This window comes from Periplaneta americana, chromosome 3 (assembly GCF_040183065.1).
Source record: "Periplaneta americana isolate PAMFEO1 chromosome 3, P.americana_PAMFEO1_priV1, whole genome shotgun sequence".
Lineage (NCBI taxonomy): Eukaryota > Metazoa > Arthropoda > Insecta > Blattodea > Blattidae > Periplaneta > Periplaneta americana.
In genome coordinates, this window is record NC_091119.1 from 31,062,492 (window position 1) to 31,076,373 (window position 13,882).

Sequence of the window (13,882 nt, forward strand, 5' to 3'; positions counted from 1 at the left end):
GCATACATGGTATAGCGCTGGCCTTCTATACTCGAGGTTGCGGGTTCGATCCCGACCTAGGTCGATGGCATTTAAGTGTGTTTAAATGCGACAGGCTCATGCCAGTAGATTTACTGGCATGTAAAGGAACTCCTGCGGGACAAAATTCCGGCACACCGGCAACGCTGATATAACCTCTGCAGTTGCGAGCGTCGTTAAATACACCATAATTTGAATTTTGAAAGCTTGCAGAGTTGTTAAATATAGTGGAACCTGCCATAACAAGACATATAATAGAAGTCACGCGTTATCAGCAACGCTTCAAATACAAATTGCTCTATAAATTTGGATGTTGATTATTTTCCAATGTCATCAGGCCTTTCTGTCCTAGACCAGCAACACATGCAGAATATTTTCCTAATAATCTAATACCAATTCATCAACTCCAGTGAATTTTGCTGGCTTTCCTCCTCCACTGCCAGTTCTTCTGACATTGTCAACTTTAGCCTACAAATTAAATATAAAACTACACTAATTTATGAATAGATCAAATGTAAAACTGAAAAAAAAATTAGCGAATTTTTCATTAAGTTATAAGTGGCATTCATATCGGCAGTAGACCCACTAACTGCATTATATGTTTATATTATGATACCACAGTCTAGTATATACAGTCACGAAGCTCAATACGTAGTAAATATGTATTCACAGATAGTTGCTAACCACTAGGATCGCTAATATCGCCTCATTACAGACAGACCTGCTCAGTCTATTGTTCCTAGCACTCTCACAACTCAAGCTTCGTGACTGTATATACTAGACTGTGATGATACTGTGAACTTGAATTGGTATTCATCAAAGGTGCTTTCTTAATGTTGGGCCAGCAAGTGTCCCTAACGTATGCATAATCTTTGTTCTGAGGCATCAGTTCCATAGTCTCACACATTATAACACCTATTGTCCATTCATTTACTTTATGTTTTCTTATTATGCTTGAAAAAGCACCGAATAATACATCCTTTGATTCATTAATCATTTTAAATATAGATAATTTGCTTTCAATTGATGGAATTTTAACCGAAAAGAGAAATCAAAACCAAAACACCAAACAACTTAGCCTTCTAACCTCAAATAACAGTACCTACCAATGGCTATAAACAAATGATCTCAATCAGCTGACTAGTGAAAGAGAACATGTGACTTGTGAAAAATTGTCACAAGTTACCAGACTGGTAAAATAGTTTGAGAAACAGAATCTACTAGAGTTGATGAAATATACTCTGGTAACTAGTAACTGGTGAACTGCTAAACTAGTATAGTAGTTCACCAGTTGCTAGTTAGCATAGTATATTTCACCAGCTCTAGTAGATTTTGTTTCTCAAACTATTTTGTACGAGATCGTGCGTATTTGCTTGGTTTCCGCACAAAACCAATCCGCGGAAAGTCTAAAATTCCACGTTCAGTATTCCCAACCGAACACACATAATAATTTCCCTCTCCTTACCGCTTAAGTGACATATTGATTTTACTGCTTTAGGCTTCTAACATATTATTTTTAGATTATAAAATGGAAACTTACCACTGCAATTTCACCTAAATTGCAATGTTAATTATTGTTTTTAAATATTCGCAAAAATTAAGTAAACTCTACAACTCCACCGAAGTTACTGCATTCGTGATGCAAGTAACATTAAGGAAGCCGTGAAAAAATCAACAAGATTCCAGACTCATCATAGACTGGGGGGGGGGGCAAAGACAGACGTATATCACGGCCTGCTGGAGTATAGTAAACACAGAAAACATTTTAAAGCAACAATGTTGAAGATAGATATTTTTGTTTTGCAAAGTTGCCGTCGTTGAACAGAAACAAAGATGGAGATTTCATTGCAACTAATTAGGAATTCCTCTTTCAGGTATGTAATAAACGAGCTACGTTTCGCTTTTTCAAACTTTTCCTCGAACATGAAAACTTCAACATACCGCTCTTGTAACGCATATTACTATTACCAGTTTAGTAACTTGTGACAATTTTTCACTACTCACATGATCTCTTTTACTAGTCAGCTGGTTGAGTTCATTTGTTTATAGTCATTGGTAGGTATTGTTATTTGAGGTTATCTTTTCGGTTGAAATTCCATCAACTGAAAGGAATTTAACTATACTCAATATGATTGATAAATCAAAGGACATATTATTGGGTGCTTTTTCAAGCATAATAACAAAAAATGATAATGTAAACAAATAGACAAAAAATGTTGTAATGTGTGAGACTATGGAACTGATGCCTCAGAACAAAGATTATGCATACGTTAGGGACACTTACTGGCCCAACATTAAGAAAGCAACTTTGATGAGTACCAATTCAAATTCATAGTGTCATAATATGAATATATTATGTAGCTAGTGGGTCTACTGCCGACATGAATGCCACTTATGACTTGAAAAATTCGCTATTTTTTTTTTCAGTTTTACTTTTGATTTATTCATAAACTAGTGTCGTTTTATATTTAATTTGTAGGCTAAAGTTGACAGTGTCAGAAGAACTGGCAGTGGAGAAGGAAAGCCAGAAAAAATTAGCCTACTGGAGTTGATGAATTGGTATTAGATTATGAAAAAATTCTACATGTGTTGCTGGTCTAGGACGGAAAGACCAGATGGCACTGGAAAATAATCAACATTCGGATTTGTAGAGCAATTTGTATTTGAAGCTTTGCTGATAATGCATGACTTCTATTTGTTTGTCTTGTTATGGCAGGTCCCACTATATTCAACACCTCTCCAAGCTTTTCAGCAATTTATTTAAACCGTTCATTATATTTAAACAATGCTTCCGTAAAGTAAAAATAATTGTTCCTTCTCGATATAATTTTAGCTCTTCACATAACAACTTCGTCATCACTTCAATCGGAATCACTAAACCATATATATTTAAAAAATAACTACAATATTTTGTTTTATCTGAGAACGATTGTCACTGATAACTGATATAGAAATCACCCGTCTTTAGATTCTTGTAGGAATATCCCTGTTGAATACTAATATAATCAACTACAGTATATTAGCATTTTGAGAAACAGACTCACTTACGAATGATCGTTTGCGTTTGTAAATTTAATAAATCTGATTGGCTATGTACTGTATATTTTTAGTAGAGCCATCGATGTAGCTCAGTCGGCAGACTCGCTGGGCTGCTGATCCGGAGGTGCGTTCGGGCTTCGGTTGGATCCCCCTTTGGTCTTTGGCTTCTTCCGAGGTTTTCCACAGCCGTGGGACTGAAGCCGAATGGTCTATGGCGAGTCCTCGGCATCAACCCCCGTTGATTAGATTACCCCCCTTTGATTTGATTACCTGGTTGGGTTTTTCCGAGGTTTTCCCCCACCAAAAGGCAAATGCCGGGTAATATTTTGGCGAATCCTCGGACCTCACCTCATCTCACTACATCTCGCCAAAATATTGTAAAAAATTGCACAAAATTGTAAAAATTGCAGAAAATTACTAAATTGTAAAGCTATACAAATTTGTAAAAATTGTAATTGTAATATTGTAAAATTTTGACTTGTTCCACATCTTAAAGCTTCACTGCTCATGTAAGATCTATGGAATAAAATGAATGAATGAATGAATGAATGAATGAATGAATTAATTAATTAATTAATTAATTAATTAATTAATTAATCGACCAATATTACTAGTCTGTGAAGTGGTAACTACTATTTTACCCTTGTAGTTTCTAGAAACACAGACTTGTAAAATAAACTAATATTACTACTGTAGAGACTAGTATTACTACTCCTTGAGTTTTGAGAAACAGGCCCCAGAACACGACAGACTGGTAACTAAGACTTTCGTGGTTCGAATCCTGCCTGGGAAGGAAACTTTTTTTGTTTCTTATTCAAATTTATTCCCAATACTTTTCGATTGCTGGTAAAATACATGTTCTGGGAATAATAAGTTAATTAAGTAGTAAAATTACAATACTATTTACTATGCTTGAATAGTAGTAGTGGTGGTAGCAGTGGTGATGTTGGTGGTAATAAAATTATAGTAAACAAATCACAGTTTTTACGTTAAAATTCTTGTCAAAGAAAAAATAATATTATCACAGTTTGTAAAGCTAAAACTTTATAAATAACATAAGCGTAGCGTACCTAGCAAACAAACACATTATAGTGGAAGCAATTAATTTTTTTAGTAGGTTATTTTACTACGCTTTATCTGTAGTAATGTCACGAGAGGTCTGAGATTCGCCGATAAATCCACGAGCGAAGCGAGTGGATTTATCTGGGAAATCTTAGACCTCAAGTGACATTTATTAGGACTATTTCGTGAATAAAATAAAAATGTAAGTAATTTATCCCTAAAATTCGATCACAAAATGTTAATAATTGTATATTAACGAATACTTAACCTATTCAGACATTCTGAAGTTGAAATACTCATAGATGAATATCGATTACTGCAATAAAGAAATTCGATATTATTCAGTAATGCCAATTGCGAAAAGCGAAATACAGGTTTAACAATGTTAATTACATGTACTGCACTTTTCTCTTATTATTATAACATAAATACATTTTCATCATAATTTAATTTAACAGTAACAGTGGGGGACAGCTATATACCAATGCTTATGTATTTACAGCGAGACATGTTGCTACACAGTGAAGCCATCTCTGTATAGATAGGCCTAATTAAAACACGAATTTCATTACGCCATACGGAAGGCAGTTTCATCAAAGACATTATTACTATGCAAGGTCTTTGGGTTTGATATGTGATGATGTTACATAAATTTGAACATCTGACTTTCTATTAATTGTTTAATTTCATTCACGAAATACAAATTTTTAGGCTACTTATTATAGGTTAAGTTACCTGTGGTAGCAGGACCAAAGTCTGCTGTGCCTTATTTCGACCGTTACACACAATCAGTGCTACACGAAAGCATTTTTTATAGCTCGACAAACGCATTCTCGCTGTAGTGTGTAACGGAACTAAAGCTGCATCTACACAGTTCAATATTCCAATCGCGTATGCGTGCAATCTGGGAAGAATATTGAAAGAATCAACTTTAAAAAGGTACGTTCAATTAAGATGCATGAAGATTTTGTGTCTACATGGTGCGCCGTTTTGAACGTCGTCTTCACTGCGTAAATATATTAATTAATATTAAATATCAATCTTGCATTCATTGCTTTAAAGTTGAAAGAAAAGTTTAACCGTGTAGTTGCATCTTAATGTATTCATGATCATCAATTTACGGAAAACAGTTGGCGACAACGACTAAACAAAATAACAACCATGCGATAAATTGATAGCGATAAATCTAGCTCCAAAAATTATCGCAAAGTGTGACTGTGATTGGTTGGAATTCAAAATTTCATTACACTTCATTGGTCGAAAACAGAATGACGTCATATAAACGAAATAGTCAACAGAAAGCAATTAACGCAACAGAAACGGATACATAAAGTTCATACATGCCAACATTGAAAATCAAAATACAAAATAATAAATATAACTTATTGCCAAAAAAAAAAAAAAAAACAGATTTAAAAAGGTCTTAGATTTGTTTTTTCCCCCTCTCTTCTAATAATATTTTCAATGAATGGCGTAATGGACTTTGATACAGCAAGCCTCTCTACAGCTCTTAACCTACGAAGTACAGTTCCTCACAATTGCTCTCAATTTGTCTTCATTCTTTCCGTTCTCGATATTATGCTTCAGGATTGCACTTTAGATTGTTAAACACATTAAATATAAATTGAAATAATACCACTTAGCCTTACGTCCTCACTTAGTACAGCGAGTAAATTCATCCTTTCAACACTAATGATGTATTTTTATTTTTCAACTTGGAACACATCATAATGCCGCTTTAAATTACATTTTCTGCACTTGACATGTTTTTCCAAATATGTACGGGTTACTCCATATGAAATCGATCAGTAAAAAACCTCGCATTTTTTAATACTCTAATTTGTTCCCTATTTATACAAGGTGCTGAGGAGAGTGAATTTTCAAAAATATACTATCGAAAGTCAAACGGTTTTCGTACTATTGAGCGACAAATTTAGCGTATTTTATAAAAACAAGCCTCTTTCAGCGCTCAGAACTCTGGAACAGTTTACTGCAGAACATTGAACGAGAGCTCATTTTGAATCTGACATTTGGTAGGTTATGATAAGAAGTAATACTTATTTTTATTTTATACAGAAAGACAGATAATCTGATTTTACTTACTTTTAGGCTTCTTGCCCATTTGAAAAATGTAAAAAATATTGAGAAAAACCTTGCATTATTAAGAGGAATTCGGCATTGTTTGCTTAGTGGCTCTGCAATAAGTTTAAAGGGTATTAAATAAATTATATTCACACCCTAGACTTGAACGGCACAATACTGCACGAACTGGCTCAAAGATGAAGATAAGCGAGCATTGGGCGTCATTTTACTCCTGTGTTTATGAAAACTTGTGATGAAGCTAGCCCAGCTATGCGCTACTAGACAAAACATCACGTGTTTATGTCTTCTGGCCTTGCTTGCCTAGGCTAGCTCCCGCCTCACAGTCAGCTGGTTAGTTCACGCGCGTACTATTTATTTTCTTTATTTGATATTTCCAATACTTTCTTATCAACGGTGCACCAGTAAAAAATATGTGTTTATTTGTACTTTCAATGCGGAATCTAACCATATATTTTTAAAATATTTTTTCGTCTTAATGAACAAAAATCTAAATTTCTCCATTTCCATAAAAAGTAAAAAAAACTGTTTACATGTCAATATAAACTTTAACCTCTCAGCATCAAAATAAACCATGATTTTGATCACTGGGTGAAAGGGTTTCGGAGCCACAACAGTTTAAAGTTGCTAATTTTATGAAAATACGATAAATTTAAATATTTTTAATTTAAACACTATGAAGTTCTGATGCCTCAAACTTTGCACAAAGCATTGTATCACAGTTGTCAACGGACAGAAAAAGTTTCATTGTATTTAAAAATTGCAAGGTCAATTTTCTCTATATTTCGGTCGATTTCAGATGGAATAGCCCGTAAAGATACTGTCCATCTCCCTACTTTGATTCTTTAAAAAAGGAACAATAATTTTCAGTCATTGTTAAACTCAGTTCCAGGTTTCTGCTTTGCGACATCCATGGAGATACACGTAGTACATCAGTCATGTCAAATGATGCCCATAGGCGCAAGTGCACGCTTTAGAGCGCAGGAGAGCCTGAGCGCTTTACAACGGAAAGGAAAGAGACAGAAGAAAGATATATTATATACCGCTTGGTAGAGCTATATACAAGGATGGCCAGCACTGAATCAATAGATAAAGGGAAGAGAACTTATTAAAACTGTATCCATGTTAATTTTTAGATTTGTCTTACTTACTCACTTACAAATGGCTTTCAAGGAACCCGAAGGTTCATTGCCGCCCTCACATAAGCCCGCCATCGGTCCCTATCCTGGGCAAGATTAATCCAGTCTCTATCATCATACCCCACCTCCCTCAAATCCATTTTAATATTATCCTCCCATCTACGTCTCGGCCTCCCTAAAGGTCTTTTTCCCTCCGGTCTCCCAACTAACACTCTGTATGCATTTCTGGATTCGCCCATACGTGCTACATGCCCTGTCCATCTCAAACGTCTGAGAAGCATAAATCCATTATAGGAATTAAGTTTTAATTTTAATGCTCATTTTTCATAATTTGTTTTTTATTCAAAAGGAATATTTTCTCAATTTTTTTAATAGAAAAGTGAAATTTTCAGACACGTTTATTTAGTAGCCTTACATGTACTGAATTGATGTTTTCGTAAATCTAACACAAGTATCGTAAATACGTATTACTGAAGATAGTGTACTGAAAATTTTGAAAATGTTCGCATGCAAAATGTTTGTAAGTAAATGAATAAAACAAACCAACTACTGTTACATCATAAAAGATATGTGCCCATGTGTTGTAAAAACGTCAGGTCTATAGCTTCAGCAGATTTCGAGAAAAGAATTTAATATTCTGATGATAGGAAGTTGCGCACCAATATCACTTTAAAAGCATATTGTGATAAGAGTTTTGTTATGTAATATTAGTTACAGTTAAAACATATAGCTAGGTAACTTTGCTTTGTACTATATCATTGTTTTGAGTGTTTATTGATTACTTTTATAACGCTAAAGATGTCATCAATATAAATTCCAGCTTATCATGTCATACTCAATCCCTTTTTTTTGGGGGGGGGGGATATAACTTTCTTTATGAATGATGTGTTTCATTCACTTAGTACAGTATAGTTGTACTACTATGGCATGTATGTGAATATTCCTTCTTAATTCTTTATTATGTTATTATTGTCGGACCATCGGATCTGTGCCCCCGTAAGATATGCGAACTGAACCCTAATTCCTTCTCAGCCTCGGTAATTCATTTCTGTCCCTGCATTCCTATCTCTCTCTTTTCAATCTCTCTCCCTTTCTGTCCCCCATTACTCACAATTTTGGCCTTCTTGCGGGACAGTTTATTTGCTCTTGCAGTCCAGTGTTGTCAACTCAACATGAATACTGTACCACGGAGTAGCGAAAGAAATATTATTACGCAAGTACCTACGTAATAGCATTTTGCGATGAAGAGAAACAAACAGGTCAATATCTGTTTCCTATAAATCAGACAACGAAAAGAACAGCTACTATCACAGGTGAGGCTTATTTCATTTCAATTAATTACGTATTAAAATTACTTACTTAACTAATACTGGTATAATACAACAATTTTATGTAATTTATATAGACAGGTCAGAGCTCCTAATACAGTAAAGAAAATCAGGAGAGAGGGAGTCTGTGCAGGAGATGAAAAGCTAGAGTCACCAGGGAAGAACAGACCAAGGGAACTTTTAATTCTTGTAGATGATATGAACCGATGTATTTTAAGAAGAAATATACAAGAATTTTATACCATGGAGAAAGAAGTTCCAACATTGAAGAAATTACTGAAGGTTGCGAGAGAAGCAATAATTTCCAAGGTTGGAGAGAAACGCTACGGAAAGTGATTCGAGACAAGGTGTTTAGGTTTAAAAATGTAAAAAATACAAGATGTATTTTGATTGAAAGAAATTATATTGTAGCATGGAGGACCAGTTATTTATGACACCGTTTGACGGAAGTTTGGCAACATCCCTATTCGGCAAGGTTCGTGGCCTGCTGTTTAACGTTGTGGGAGGAAAGCTGGTGGAATGGAGTGAGTACAAGCGTTAACTTTTCCAAGAACGACGACAGCGCTGCAGGGGCACAGATCCGATGGTCCGACAATAACGTTTAAAACACAACTGCAATATTAAGAAATTGGTGTTAGTACTTTTTTTTTCAGACAATATACGTATTACCAAACAGAAAGAAGCCATATAAAAATAACGATATAAAATTTCACGTTCCGTTTGAAGTTCGTGCACCACTGTTTTTTTAAATCCAACAGGCTGCTTATTCATATACATAACCCTTCCTCAGTCAATACCTAGCGCTTGATGCCTGCACACGACGTCAAGGTTAGAAAAATGCGCTTGCTCTGATCTCACTGTAGTACATAGTTCACCCCTGATCTGTACGAAACGAAGTACCTAGTTCTCTCTTCACCGTTACCTTAGAGAGGGATAGTAGTTCTGCCCATGAGGGAACAAACAAGATTTCACTTGTTGGTACGGGTAAAAGGCTCATACGGGAAGCCAATTCCCAGCCCTGGAGTACATCAAAATATTGCCGAACAAGCACTGAAGACCATATTTTTTCAGTTGGTTATTTAACGACGCTGTATCAACTATTAGATTATTTAGCGTCGATGAGATTGGTGATAGCGAGATAGTATTTGGCGAGATGAGACCGAGGATTCGCCATAGATTACCTTGCATTCATATTACGGTTGGGGAAAACCTCGGAAAAACAAAACCAGGTAATCAGCCCAAGCGGGGATCGAACCCGCGCCCGAACGCAACTTCAGATCGGCAGGCAAGCGCTTTTAACCGACTGAACCACGCCGGTGGCTGGAAACAATATTAACAGAACCATAAAAACAAGACTTAATACCGGTAGAACAAGGATCTATTTTTAAAAACCAAACAAGAATGGGCAGGCATTCATTTCATTTTAACGACAATCAATAGAAACCTATTACTAATACTGCCATAGCCAATATCCTACTGAAATTACTCGTAAATATATCGTTTCTGCAAAGTAGTATTGTATGTATTTTTCTTGACAAGGAAAGAAACTGTGAAGAAAGAAAAGTTCAAAAATGGGTACTTCATAACTAGTCTACATATCAATTACTTATTTATCATACTATTGGAACATGTGCTTGATACTGCTGTCCGTATTTCTTCACATTTCCTCGTAAATTAGACATTAAAGGCCATATTCATATTCTTACCGCGGGCTTCCGGTGGATGATCAGCGAACTAACGTTTTTCGTATTCATAAACCAGTGTTGGCGATATGATATGATATATGATATGCTATGATATGATATAATATGATATTATGATATTATGATATATGATGTGATATGATATGATATGATATGATATGATATGATATGATATGATATATTATATGATATGATATGATAGCCGGGGCTAGTTTAGCACGCTCGTAGCGCGGGCTAGCGAAATGTCTATGCATAGCACCCATAGAGTAAATATAAAGAGATAGGTTTGGAAGTAAATCCCGAAAAGACAAAGTATATGATTATGTCTCGTGACGAGAACATAGTACGAAATGGAAATATAAAAATTGGAGATTTATCCTTTGAAGAGATGGAAAAATTCAAATACCTGGGAGCAACAGTAACAAAAATTAAAATGATACTCGGGAGGAGATTAAACACAGAATAAATATGGGAAATGCCTGTTATTATTCGGTTGAGAAGCTTTTATTATCCAATCTGCTGTCAAAAAATTGTAAAGTTAGAATTTATAAAACAGTTATATTACCGGTTGTTCTTTATGGTTGTGAAACTTGGACTCTCACTTTGAGAGAGGAACAGAGGTTGTGTGTTTGAGAATAAGGTGCTTAGGAACATATCTGGGGCTAAGAGGGATGAAGTTACTGGAGAATGGACGAAGTTACACAACACAGAACTGCACGCATTGTATTGTTCACCTGACATAATTAGGAACATTAAATCCAGACTTTCAGATGGGCAGGGCATGTAGCACGTATGGGCGAATCCAGAAATGCATATAGAGTGTTAGTTGGGAGGCCGGAGGGAAAAAGACCTTTAGGGAGGCCGAGACGTAGATGGGAAGAAAATATTAAAATGGATTTGAGGGAGGTGGGATATGATGATAGAGACTGGATTAATCTTGCTCAGGATAAGGACGAATGGCGGGCTTATGTGAGGGCGGCAATGAACCTCCGGGTTCCTTAAAAGCCAGTAAGTAAGAGTAAATATAAATATTCGATATTCCACCTACTATACATAATAATAGATTAATTCTAGCAGAGAGTTTAGGAAATTCCTGCCAAGTGTTGAACGATAGCGTAACAACCAGTTCATACTAGACACTAAGCTAGTCAAATTGTGATTTTCATATTATAGTAACAATCTTCTTAAAGCGATGCGCTATTGAAATATTATATAAAAAAGACAAAATTTAGCTAGAGTGTTGAAATTTTTACTGAATATCAATAGTCTATCATAATCACACATTGTGAATTTCATTCTTTTCTCATAAACAGTTCTCAAAAAAATAAACTTTTTTTTTTATTTTCTGACGAAAATCCTATTTGTAAAAGAATTATTATTTTTAACCTAATTTTCTTAAAGATACACCGCATATTGTGCAATGGAGCATTAGTAATGATATACTGTAATTTGTTCATTTGTAAAAAAAAAAAATATACATAGGCCTATAATTTCTTAAACGTTCAAATATTAAGAAAAATAATACAGCTTTACGTATAATTCTCTAGCAATAAAACTATGCTGAATACAGTCATCCAAAAGAGATATTAATAAGTGTGCCAAGTTTTATCATCCTAGTTTTAACCAGTGAGAAATAAAATATCTTTAAAAACATAGAAAATTTCTTTTTTGAGATAATTAAATTTAAAGTTTTGGTTACATATAGCTCGTACATTAACATAACTTCTGCCAAATATAATATAATAATATACTTAAAATTAAGATACTGAGATAAAATTTCATGAAACCGTACATTTTTTACAGCGGAAATAAAAAAATGAAAAAAAAAATTGTCAAAATAAGACTATTTTCAGAAACTTATCCAAGTACAAGGGTCATTCAATTTTATTATAAATAGAACGCAATACTTCAAGCTATTTTAAAATAATGTTTGTGTTATAGTTTCTATTATCAGGTATATACTTATAGGTTATTTTTTCTTTAAAATATTTATTCGTGTCCAAACTACCAGCTGTCTTTCTATCGAATGTTGAGGAAGGTTTCCTCGTTACCCTCTTTTCACGTCTTGCAAATGTACCTCCTCAAGAGTTTCCAATTCCTACAACTAAAAGTTGCTTTACACTTAGATAACTACTTTATCTCTAATGTACATACAACTTAACTTGTCGCCTTACCTTTTCTTCCGTGTGGCACAACGTAAGATATATCAGTGAACTCTATATCAACGGGCGGTCGACTTGGTAAGTGACTTAACACTTTCCGTTGCGGACTTCGAAGTGAATCCAACGGCTTCTCCGAAATGGACATAAGGGGCATTTCAGCGGCTACTTGGTCCAACATGTTTTCAATTGTCCAGAAGAACACGAAGTAATAATTCAACTAATAAGATATTTAAAAACCTGTGTTCTTAATCGAGATGAAATCACAATTCTCAAAACTTCATTGACAGAAAAACACAAGTCTCAAAACTTCACTAACTGAGAAGCACAGTTTAAGAACTTCAGTAGCATGGAAATCAAAGTCTCAGAACTTCAATAGCAGCGAAACAAAAGTCTCAGAACTCCACTGACATAAATTCAAATCTCAGAAATTTAGTGACAGGAAAACACAAGTCTCAGAACTGCAGTAACGAAAAAAACAAAAGTTTAAAAACAAAAAGTCTCAGAATATCACTGACATGACAACACAAGTCTTCCAAGATCTACTGATGAGCAAACACAAGTCTTGAAACATCCATAATATGGAAAAACACAGGAGTCAAATTTCATTAACTCGACACTACAAGTCTCACAACTTCACAGACAAAAATAACAGAACGCAAGGGATAAATCAGACAATCGCAGTATGATGCATGTTTTGTCAGATGTAACAGTGCAATGAAACGTCTTGCAGCTGTTCCATCGCAGCTCTGGACGATGGTGTGGTCGTGTATGAACTATAAATGCCCCAACATCAGCGCGGCTATTGGGTTGTCAGTCGACTGTGGCTTGTAGCTATCAATGATACCGCGTTGTGTGTTTGACCTCTTCCCCTCCTCCCGACACGGACTACACTTCCTCCCACTTCCCAGCTATAAATTACGAAGCACTGGAGGCAATGCGTATGCATCCGCGATCGTTGTGGCTTAACACGAGGCTTTGAGACCGGAACCTGCGACGCGACGCGACGCGACGGGGGATTTATCCTCATCCCACCCATTCAGAACCTGACCTGACCTGATTCGAGTCTTGGTCAGATTCATGCTCATTAAAGTTGGATTGATAAGAGCTAAAATACAAAATAGGCAAACGCGCTTAAAATGGCAGTAAAGTACTTACTATACATGCATTCATTAGTTCATTCTTGGTCAGTTTTCTGTCGTATTCTAAATTCAATACGTATCTTAAGGGTATGTGTACGTGAATGACCACAATTATTATGAGAAAATGCAGGCTCTAAATTTCTAAAATTTTATAAGGAAATGAACTCACAATTGGACAAAAATTACAAGGTA

At 35.2% G+C, this 13,882-nt stretch overlaps 1 protein-coding gene across 1 annotated transcript in view; it reads right to left on the reverse strand.

Annotated features, from left to right (window-relative positions):
• The window catches only part of LOC138695887 (ATP-binding cassette subfamily G member 4), a 425,525-nt gene extending 412,426 nt beyond the window's left edge, over nucleotides 1–13,099 (reverse strand). Inside the window, exon 1 of the mRNA XM_069820230.1 lies at nucleotides 12,564–13,099. Within this exon, the coding sequence (XP_069676331.1) occupies nucleotides 12,564–12,729 (166 nt within the window). The 5' untranslated portion in view covers nucleotides 12,730–13,099. The remainder of the gene's footprint in view (nucleotides 1–12,563) is intronic.
• Between the last annotated feature and the right edge of the window lie 783 nt (nucleotides 13,100–13,882).